Genomic DNA, 10818 nt, shown 5'->3' with positions numbered 1-10818 from the left:
ACATTTGCGAGAACTTCATCGGCAAAGGTATGTAAGTTTGACTTATCCTATTTACCTACTGTTTATAGGGTAAAAGTTGGAAGGAGAAGCTAGTCCAAGTCACAGCAAGCCAACCCCCTTAGAGGTGGAGAGAGAATGAATCCGTTAAGAATGATTTTCTAAATATCCTTTCTTCCCTTTTATAATACCCTTTCTTCCTCTTCTTATGAATAAGCACCCATAATATCAAGTGAAAATTACAGGGAGACCCATTCTCCCTGATGTTTCTACCGTGAAACCCACGTTTCCAAAACTACATGCGCGCACCCAAATTCTGGAAGAAAATTATTCTCAAACCCAAAATATATAAAATTCTGTTTCTGTTTTTTTTTTTCTTCTTCTTCTTCTTCTTCTTCGTCTTTTTCTTCTTCTTCTTCTTATCCACTATACCTAGATCTCAGAAAAAAGGAGAGATTCGATTGATTTCGAGAACAAAGCCTAAATTCGATTGATCTCAACAGCAGCACCAAATCGTCTTCTTCTTCGAATTAACAACGAACCCTCTTACTAACGATTCTCTTCATTACAATTTCAATTCACTACTGTTATTAATGGTACCAGCAAAAATCCCTAAATGGGTTTGTAGAACACGGTTTGGTCATCATAGATTTATGATCAAAACTTGTTTTCAATGAAGATTTTGAAATGAATTTCAGATTTTTATGAAACTCTCAGCCGTGAATTGAGTTGGAGTAAGCAATACTGGATGAGTTGTGAAGAAGGTTTAATTGAAGATGATGGTGTAAATACATGAAAGAAGATGATGGTATAAATACATGATTTTGACCAAGAGACCCCGAATAGCTGAAAGATAATGGTTTGCGTGGGAGTTAATGAAACATGAAAGAAGATGATGATGTGGTTATGACTGCATAACATGTCATTCAGTCGAGAAACTGTCTGCATAACATGTTATGCATTCGTGAAAATGGATGCATAACCTGTTATGCATCTACAAAATTTGTTGCGTAACTTGTTATGCAGTCCAGAAAACCTGCATAACATGTTATGCGTCCGAAAATATGGCTACATAATGCATTATGCATCGAGAAAATAGATGCATAACCTGATATGCATCCGTAAATATGGATGCATACTGCATTATGCATCAATTTTTTATATGTACGGCTAAAATCAACCAAAAAAATGGTAATATAACTTGTTATAGATGCATAATTTTGTTATCCAAATGCATAATTTGTTATGCAGTGGAGAAAATGGTTGCATAATTCGTTATGCGTCTGCAGAATGTGTTATGCATCGTTTTTGGTGACTGCATAATGGTTAAGTATCAAGTTTTCAAAAAAATTCCCTAAAATGAGGATCACCTCCGATTTTTTCGTTAAAAACAAAAATTTGATATTCTTGTTTGTACTCGTTGCGTAGCTCTTTTAAAAAGATTTCCAACGATATAGAATTTGTAAAATTCTAAGGCGCGGATTTTTAGATATGTTATGTCCAAGTTGCGCTGCCAATTATACCCCTGAAAAAGATAGTATGAAATTAGGGGGAGACCCAAAAAAAATAATATTCTCGTTCTCAGGCCCACAATTAATTTTGTATACCGTGACACCCATAATTATATGAAATTATTATATGAATCAATACATAACTGGTTATGCATACTATCTTTTCAGGCATAACTCGTTATGCATATTATCTTTTTCAGGGGTATAATTGGCAGCGCAACTTGGACATAACATATCTAAAAATCCGCGCCTTAGGATTTTACAAATTTTATATCGTTGGAAATCTTTTTAAAAGAGCTACGCAACGAGTACAAACAAGAATATCAAATTTTTGTTTTTAACGAAAAAATCGGAGGTGACCTCATTTTAAGGAATTTTTTTGAAAACTTGATACTTAACCGTTATGCAGTCACCAAAAACGATACATAACACATTCTGCAGACGCATAACGAATTATGCAACCATTTTTTCAAGTGCATAACAAGTTATGTATCTGCATAACAAAGTTATGCATCTATAACAAGTTATGTAACCATTGTTTTGGTTGATTTTAGCCGTACATATAAAAAATTGGTGCATAATGCAGTATGCATCCATATTTACGGATGCATATCAGGTTATGCATCTATTTTCTCGATGCATAATGCATTATGTAGCCATATTTTCGGACGCATAACAGGTTATGCAGGTTTTCTGGACTGCATAACAAGTTATGCAACAAATTTTGTAGATGCATAACAGGTTATGCATCCATTTTCACGAATGCATAACATGTTATGCAGACAGTTTCTCGACTGAATGACATGTTATGCAGTCATAACCACATCATCATCTTCTTTCATGTTTCATTAACTCCCACGCAAACCATTATCTTTCAGTTATTCGGGGGCTCTTGGTCAAAATCATGTATTTACACCATCATCTTCTTTCATGTATTTACACCATCATCTGCAATTAAACCTGCATAACAGGTTATGCAGGTTTTCTGGACTGCATAGCAAGTTATGCAACAAATTTTGTAGATGCATAACAGGTTATGCATCCATTTTCACGAATGCATAACATGTTATGCAGACAGTTTCTCGACTGAATGACATGTTATGCAGTCATAACCACATCATCATCTTCTTTCATGTTTCATTAACTCCCACGCAAACCATTATCTTTCAGTTATTCGGGGGCTCTTGGTCAAAATCATGGATTTGGGTGGTTTAAAAGGCTTCATGTTTTCCACTAGGCCCATTAACATCTAGTCCAAGATTAAAATGAATTTCATTTTGGAGTTTCTTATTATATTATAACTTCTTTAAAGTAATACTCGATAATTAAATTTTCTGGTTCCGACTCGGGCCCTTACTAAAATAGTAAATTCGATAAATCATAAAATATACATTTCAAAAGTTCCTCATAAGGATTAATAAATTCCGAGTAATATAATGTTACTAGAATACTAAAAAATGATTTTCATACGTATTAAATTTTCTCAAAATATGATTCAATATTGTATTTTTTTTATCTTCAATTCAAGTTGTATTTCATCCCTAATAGTTCGTAATGCACCCAAAAAATCCGGAGTCACGTTGTTGTATCACAACAAAAAGTGTTAAAGTGTGATTGATACTTGGAATGCTTGTATTTGTATTGTAATTACTCAATAATATAATATCTCTACATAATTAGTCGATATTGAGCTTACAACTACAATTATTATTCGCCCTTCAAATTAAAAATTATTCTTTAAAATAATAATATATTATTTAATAGTAAAATAATAGTTTATTATATTATCGATAATATAATATCTCTTCAATATAATAAATTTCCTTGGTCCCAAGACTATTATTTTATAGAAGTTGTACTGTATTAATGAGCTTAATAAACTTTATTTTTGCAAGACTGGTTGATATTTTTGCAAGACTGCTTGATATTATGCAAAGTTAAGGTGTCTACAATTAGTCATTTGTTTTTGTCACACAACTCTATAGCGTGTATTTCTTTCTCTATTACCCACGTTTCTTACATGGCCAACCCTTTAAATCTAGATTATATATGAACAAGACCAACCCAATGTCTGTCATTTTGCTGATGATAAGGATGATCTAAACACCAAAAACTCGATTGTGCCACAAATCCCTCAAAAGTTACAGTTATCTCAACAAAGAATTAGAAGATCCAAAGCACTAAAAAAGTAAAAAATACAGATTGGAGCCTAAAACACTTCATTTAGTAGGCCGGCTGAGCGAAGTGATGGAAGGCTCTCTATATGGTAGATTTGTGTCAATGTGGCACATGACTTTTTTTTCCAATTCGGAGCAAAAAGATTGGATTTGGTGTCCCAAACCATTTTCAATCGACAAAGAAAGGTCCAAAATGACCCTCCACTTTTCTAATTACCACTGCAACTGATGTAAATATAACACAAACTGAGGGGCGATAAAGACTTTTGATCTGACCAAATTATGCGATTGCCCCTCCCTGTTTTTAACTTTCCAACCCGGTCCATCGTAATAACGCAAACTTTAGAAGGGTAAGTGTGTAAAAAACCCACATAAGGGGTGAAATCAAAACTGAATTCTTCGACAACTTTTGGTTGACGGAGAAACACTACCACCACTCACCTCCACCTCCTTCAATTTCATTGTTACAGATTAAATCACCACCACCACTCTTCATCAGCAGATTCAATCACCACCTCCACCACTCTTTGTCACCATTATATAGATTATTTCTAGGGTTTGTTTTCGATCCATGGATTTCTAATCCGTTCACAGGAAAATTAGGGTTTTTGAGTACAAATTCGTACTTGCGAAGTGCAAATCCATCTTGAAACTGAGAGATGAATGTGGATGATGGGTTTGAATTAGATCGAGTTAACTATAGGGTTTGATGGGTTTATCTTGAAACTGAGCACCTACTGCTGATGAAGTTGAAATGAGAAGATGGGTGTTGTTTCTGCTACCTGTAATTGAAGTTGGTGATAGTTTGAATTAGCCGTTGCTGCTGGTGATATTGATAATGTGAAATAGACGAAATTTGTAACATCCCAAAAAAATTTAGCATGGCGCATGCTCAAAGATGCACCATGGCATGAGATGAAGCTTAATCTGAAGCTCCGTCGCGTGTTAAGAGGAACATTGGCCAAGATCCAATATCACACCAAAGGTGCTTCAGGCCAGTTGGGTGGTTCGCCTAGAACAAAGTAGCGCCACAATGGAGCATTACGCAGGTCATTGGCCTATGGCTAATATCGCAACAGGCTAGAGCAGGTTGGCCTTGGAAATGTACAGCCATCACGGTTGGACATTGGAGTGGCCTATGGGGCAAAGCCGGAAATACAACCATCACGGCCGTTCACTGGACCTGGCTCAGGAAATGTTCATCCATCACAGACGGACATTGGAACTAGTATGTTTGCCAGAACTGAATGTACAGCCATCACGGCCATATATTGCATTTGGCCAGGGTAGTCATGTGCAGCCATCACGACCTTGGGAGTTGATGAATGAATTTTTCTCCCCTAATTTAAGTTGTAAAAATGTCAAGTTAACATATATAGGTAGGGGTAGTTGGTTGAAGGTGCATATGCAGACCATGCACCAAGTAAGCTTCATAACTTAGCCAAAAGAGTATAAATGATGCTTAGGCCTCAATTATAGTTGTGTAGCCTTGCCAATGGGGCATATGACGCTTATCCATCACTATGTCATGTCACGGACTAAATGTGCATCACTTGGATGTATTTTGATGGAACGACCTACACGGACTAGGCCATTACCATTATTGCTTGTCCACGGCCGTGCAAACGAGTTGGATTAAGCTTATGTCCCTTCGAGGATGAACTACGGTCTGTGCTTGATCCCTTTAGAGTAGGGCATCCGCAATGAGTTGCAGGATTTCCGGTCCATCACTTTGTCGCTCATATCATCTAATTGTGAGATGATTGCGGCACATTGGCCTCTCATATCATCTGGCTCGGTAGCTCGACGCAAGAGATGGCTGTGGACAAACTTGATGAGGCAAGTTGCATTCCATTTCGTGGATGCTCTATCAAGCTACACGTAGGTTGTACATGCTCCAATTGCAGAGTTGGGCATGGCCAAGATAGTAAGCTAAGTCGGTAAGCGCAATAGGGAAATGGCAATAGGATTGGAGCGGCGCCTATACCTAAGTCAAAGGCTTATTCCTTATGCCTGGAAAATACTCAGAAGCCAATGATGCAAGCAAAAACGCATTGGCTTTGGCCTTACGGCCTTATACCCTTTTGCGAACAAGGGTAAGTTGGAAAGGTGTGGAAGTTAAGTTAGCTGCATCATGCTCCATGAACATGCTTGCAAGGGCTAATGAACGTGCATTTACCTAGATTTAAGGTCCGGTAAGTAGCATCATCATGACGCATCGGGAAAGACATGGTTGTGTGCCCGGGCGCGCCGGGCGAAATTTTTCGATCCGTCACAAAACTGAAGTTAGGGTTTTGTTGTATGGTGAAAAATCGAACCAAGAATGGGTAATTGTTGGTGGTGATATCGAAACTAGAGAAGAATAATTAAAAGATGGGTGCCAATATTTGAGTTGATTGAGAGTCTGTTGGAGAATTTGATTGGATTCGTCTTGATTTTCTTGAAGATAAAAGGGGATATGAGATTACAGAGATGGAAATGGTGACTGGTATTGCTTAGATGGCTGAATATGGCAGAGAGAAGTGATTACAAGTTGTATAGCTTTGGTGTGGATGGAAGTTGCTGCTCGAATCACAGAATGGGAGATGAAGTTATGTTTCTGCTGGTGTTGTGTGTTCTTGGTGGAGAAGAAGAAGTGGTTGTTGAAGTTTGAAGCAACAACACTGCATTGGGCTCAGCAAATGGTTGTAAAATTGCCTGAAGTAAGAATGGTGGATGTGTTCAAAGAAGTAATGAAGGCAGTTGAGATGTGTTGAGCTTGGATTTGAATCTGGAAGATCATGGGGATGAGTTACAGTTCATTGCGAGTATAAAGAGGGTGTTGTTTGTTGATGAATGTATGAAACTGCTTAGATATATGCTAGGATTTGTTACAGGGAATTGAAGAAAGAAAAACCTTGAATTTGGCCTGGAATTTCCCTCAAACAGAGGAAACTCTGTCCGGTTTCTACTCCGGCGAGTTAGCTCACTGACTCGATCCAACTCCTAACTCAGCTAAATAAGACCGAGTCAGATAGCTAACTCGGCTAACTAATTCTTTATCTTGACCAGTTGACTGTTAGCTATGACGATACCGTAACGGAATATCCCCTCGACATATTAGAAGATTCCGGTAATCAGCAGTAGCTGTTTTGTTTGAACATCTCTTTGCTTTACAATTTCGTTGTACAAATTTAGTCCGACCTCATGCCATTAGGGCGGAACTAAATTGTGACTACAAAATTTAGTTTTGCGTCAATTTTTTCGGTCAGCCGTCCCACCATAAGAGCGGTCATCTAGTATACTAAATTTTTACGATTTTCATAGTTAATTTTCTGCAATACGATTTTCATAGTTAATTTTTGTATATTACCCTTTGTATGGATCGTGCGACTTGAAAGAAAAGAAATTATTGAAATCATGTGACTTGAAAGAACAGAAATAAAGGCTTAATTCATTACTTGGGAAGCTTAGGTGCTGACAGACTCAAGTCCAGCAAGGAATGCGAGGCTTTATAGTGTCATAACTCCAATCCTGATTGTTGCCGCATTGAGATCATTACAGGAAAGCTTTATTTACATACAAGTAATACGATCTGGGTGACCACGGCAAAACCAAGAAAAAAATTTCTGACCACATGATGCAAAATCAGCAATTTTGAAGCATATATACTGAAATGACAAAAAAGAAAGGGGTTAACAACACCAATGAACTTAATACGATTTCATCCCCTTCCACCACAACATCAATGAACTTATCAGCACCGGGTTAGGGGCCTGTATCAATTACAACTTGTATCAATAACACTTTATTGCAATTATATAACATTTGCAAGAGAATAGACATTAAATCAGCTCTTGGCAGAGGCTGCTGGACTATTGTTTGGAAAAGATGCCAAACCTGCATTACTATCTGGGTTAGGTTTATCCGAACTACTGGCGTGCAGGACAAACTCTTCAGGGGACATGTGGGTGCCGTGGCAAGCACAAACAATCCTCATTTGATTTTTGTCATACTTGTAAGTAACACCAGAAATTGTCTTACCGTTTGGACTGGGTCCGGTTGTAGAAACCCATGGTAGATCTGGGTAAGAACCGCAGCCCCCAAATTTCAAACCAGGAGCCATTCCAGACTTTATTATGGAACCTTCGTAGCGGTGATGTTCCACGGAAGAATCTTCTCTGGCTTGCTGTTTACCGTTGCCTTTCAGTAACACAGATTCTGGTGAATTGTCTGATAATGAACTATGAGGAAGTGACTGATTAGCAACTGCAGAGGTGCATGGAGAAATTAAAGAAATGAGACTACAAGAAAAGACAACAGAACTTTCAAAAGCATTCTCATGTTTACACTTTCTACCATATACTCATTAATACTGAACAAAAGACACCAAAAGCAACATGGTAAAATATAAGCCAAGAAAGTGTGGAAGAGAAAAGTTGCTAACCTTGGGATATCTTCAACCCGTCTACAGATCTATTAGAATTTAAGTCTCCGCTGGCAAAGTTTCTGCCAACATATGAAGGAGGGAACTGCTGAGGATGAGAAGCAACTCCCCACGAATGACCAGTATCTAATATTGGTAGCTGGACAGTCGAGTAACCACGAGTTCCAGATGTACTACCAGGGTTTGCAGGTTGGGTCCTAGGTCTCTCATTATTTGCAGGATGCGTCATCTGCATGGTACCTACAGGATAAGCAGACGTCTTGGTGGTAGCATGAGCATTTAGTCCATTTCCAGATACCGAAAACGGAATATTTGTGGCAGGTGTGAACGACATCGGAATTCCAAAATTCATGGTTACACCATGGTTAGACTCATTTCCAAACTGTACAATAGACTCTCTTTGCGCTTCATGATTGCCTCTGACAACTGAGCTGTGCAATGTGTGACTCTCTTTTGAAGCCTCATAGGAGTTGCCACTAGGCTTATATCGTTTACCATCCTCAACATGAGAAATTAACCTTGAACTTGATCTGGCTTCAGACTCCACAGCATCATCATTTTCAGCAGCTGAACCATCATCTGTTGAGATCGAAACATGAGAAGTCTTCGTTGACGTAGAAACTCCCATAGAAAGGTTCTTACTATGCTCAGCTTGCAGGCTTTCTCTCTCGTGCTTCTTGTTCGCCTCTTCAATCGACATTTTACGTTTGTTACCTGCCCCAGATTCAATACTCTCAGATTTCTCCTCCGCTAGTGATCTACTGTTATCAGCATCCCATAGTGCTCTATATTTAGTGATCTGTGGAACTTTAGTTCCTTCCAAGTCTACAGAAGACTCAGCTGCATGAGAAGACTTCAGGATACTAAAGAAATTGTCTTCTGAAGTTTGCATTCCATAAAGTGTTGGGCTATCTTTAAGGGAGTCATCAACTAAATCCTGTTTGTTGGCGCAGCCTGCATTAATAAAATTTCTTAGATCGACATTTACTTTGCTGCTGCTACCTCCTTCCTCTGTCTTACTATCTGAATAAGTACATTCTTTACCCTTTGCACTACTAGCAGATCCACCACATGAAAGACCCAAACTTAGTTCAAGGCCGTTATTATCCTCCATGGTAATGATAGACGAAATATTCTCAAGTCCGGTATTCTGTTTTACTTGTTGTTTACACAAGTATGATCTCGCATTACGTAGGTATAGACAAAATACAAACCAGGGAACCACCTTTTAATGGAAAACCACACCAAAACGATCAACCTATCTGATACACAAGAAGCATTTAATTAGGCATTTCCCACACCTTGAGATAAAACTTCAAGCTAAGAATTGAATCTTTAAAGATGTATATGCATATCTATGTTCGTATACAGGTATCATTCTTCAGAAAACTAATCACCAACTGATTTTCCATGCACTAGAGAGAGTCAGAGACTACAAAGACCTCAATTTTCTTAGAGATGAGTCCGTATTTTAAAGTAAGACAAAGACACAACTATGCCAATACATATAATAATAATGTCTTCCTGAACTTATTGAGATTTCAAAGACTCTACTTAATTCAAATTTCAAATCCAAATAAAAACGCCAACGGCTGCAAAATTCTTCTTGACTGTAAAGCTCCAACAAATCATTCTTGCCACAACACATGTGCAGATGTTAACTTCATGTTAAAACCACGGCCCTAATCCATTATTTCAAAAACTCTCTAGCGCAAGCAACATTTATAAGTGAAATCCCTAATAAATGATATCTACTTAGTGAAACTAATTTGATCAACTTCATAACTGCAGTTTTATAACTTCAAGGAGTATGAAGTGAACGTATTAACTAGATCTAGCTAACAAGAGAACTACAAAATCACAAATTTCACCAACCACCTAAAAACCCACGCTCATCCTTCAATTCATGCATTCACAAATCATCAAATTATCACTTAAAAATTTCCAGATGAAAAATTAAAACAAACCCACAAACCAGAAGAACAAAATAAACAAACCCAGTGAAACTCAGAAGAAAAAAAAAATCATGAAATTTCTCATACAAAAAAGTAGATTAGGTGGAGTAAGAACTAGAAGAAGAATTAATACCTTGAATCAACAACTTGTGATGATGAGACCCTTTAGATGATCAAAGACTGTGGTTGTTAAGATGATGTTGATGAACCAATAAGATCTGCTTGTTTACAGAGATGAACAAATTTTTATGAGATGAGGGATACTAGAATGCGGGGTTTGATTTCTAATTTTTTTTTTCACATTTTTTTTTATTTTGTTGGTGGTCGTATAATTTAATGTATTTTTTTATTACAAAGGGTTTATCGTTTAAGCACGTGCTTCTTATCATAGATTCTCATTTTCCACGGTCATGTTCCAAATTCTTCAATAATTTAGACTATTGTCAGTTCAAGCCGTTCAACGGTTCAAGGTCGTGCATCGGTTCACTCTACCCATTTGACTAAGTCAGTGGGTTGACTCTGATTTTCTATATTTTGTTTTAGACAAACTCCTTTGATTTTTATGGATCAAAGAAAAAAACGGCAAAAGAAAACATACCTCCAAGAGAAAGAAATTAAAAAGAAAAAATACAGAAAAAAAAAACAAATTATGCCTATGGGTTCGCTAAAAGAGTTTAATTCAAAGATCTGATACAGTAATTTTTAAAAAAAAGGTCATGTTTTGACTTCAAACTTCTCTTCTTGGAGTTATA

At 37.3% G+C, this 10818-nt stretch overlaps 1 protein-coding gene across 2 annotated transcripts; it reads right to left on the bottom strand.

Annotated features, from left to right (window-relative positions):
- Positions 1–7091: 7091 nt before the first annotated feature.
- LOC113348210 (ninja-family protein mc410-like) lies at positions 7092–10392 on the bottom strand. Of its 2 annotated transcripts, none has more exons than XM_026591917.1 (3): positions 10200–10392; positions 8112–9369; positions 7092–7933 (listed from the first exon to the last, which is right to left on the bottom strand). In XM_026591917.1, the coding sequence occupies exons 2-3, from the start codon at positions 9223–9225 to the stop codon at positions 7515–7517; spliced, it is 1533 nt and encodes a 510-aa protein (XP_026447702.1). In that variant the 5' UTR covers positions 9226–9369; positions 10200–10392; the 3' UTR covers positions 7092–7514. The 2 variants fall into 2 exon arrangements, with proteins under 2 accessions (XP_026447702.1, XP_026447701.1); XM_026591916.1 differs by having other exon boundaries at positions 7318–7933; positions 8112–9373; positions 10200–10391.
- Positions 10393–10818: the final 426 nt, after the last annotated feature.

This window comes from Papaver somniferum, chromosome 2 (assembly GCF_003573695.1).
Source record: "Papaver somniferum cultivar HN1 chromosome 2, ASM357369v1, whole genome shotgun sequence".
Taxonomy (NCBI): Eukaryota; Viridiplantae; Streptophyta; class Magnoliopsida; order Ranunculales; family Papaveraceae; genus Papaver; species Papaver somniferum.
This window is presented reverse-complemented; position numbering and strand designations above follow the sequence as displayed.

Coding starts and splice junctions, on each gene's coding strand:
- LOC113348210 (XM_026591917.1), bottom strand. CDS start 9,225: ATGGAGGATAATAACGGCCTTGAACTAAGTTTGGGTCTTTCATGTGGT. Junction 7,934..8,111: donor CGGGTTGAAGATATCCCAAG/GTTAGCAACTTT, acceptor GCACCTCTGCAG/TTGCTAATCAGTCACTTCCT.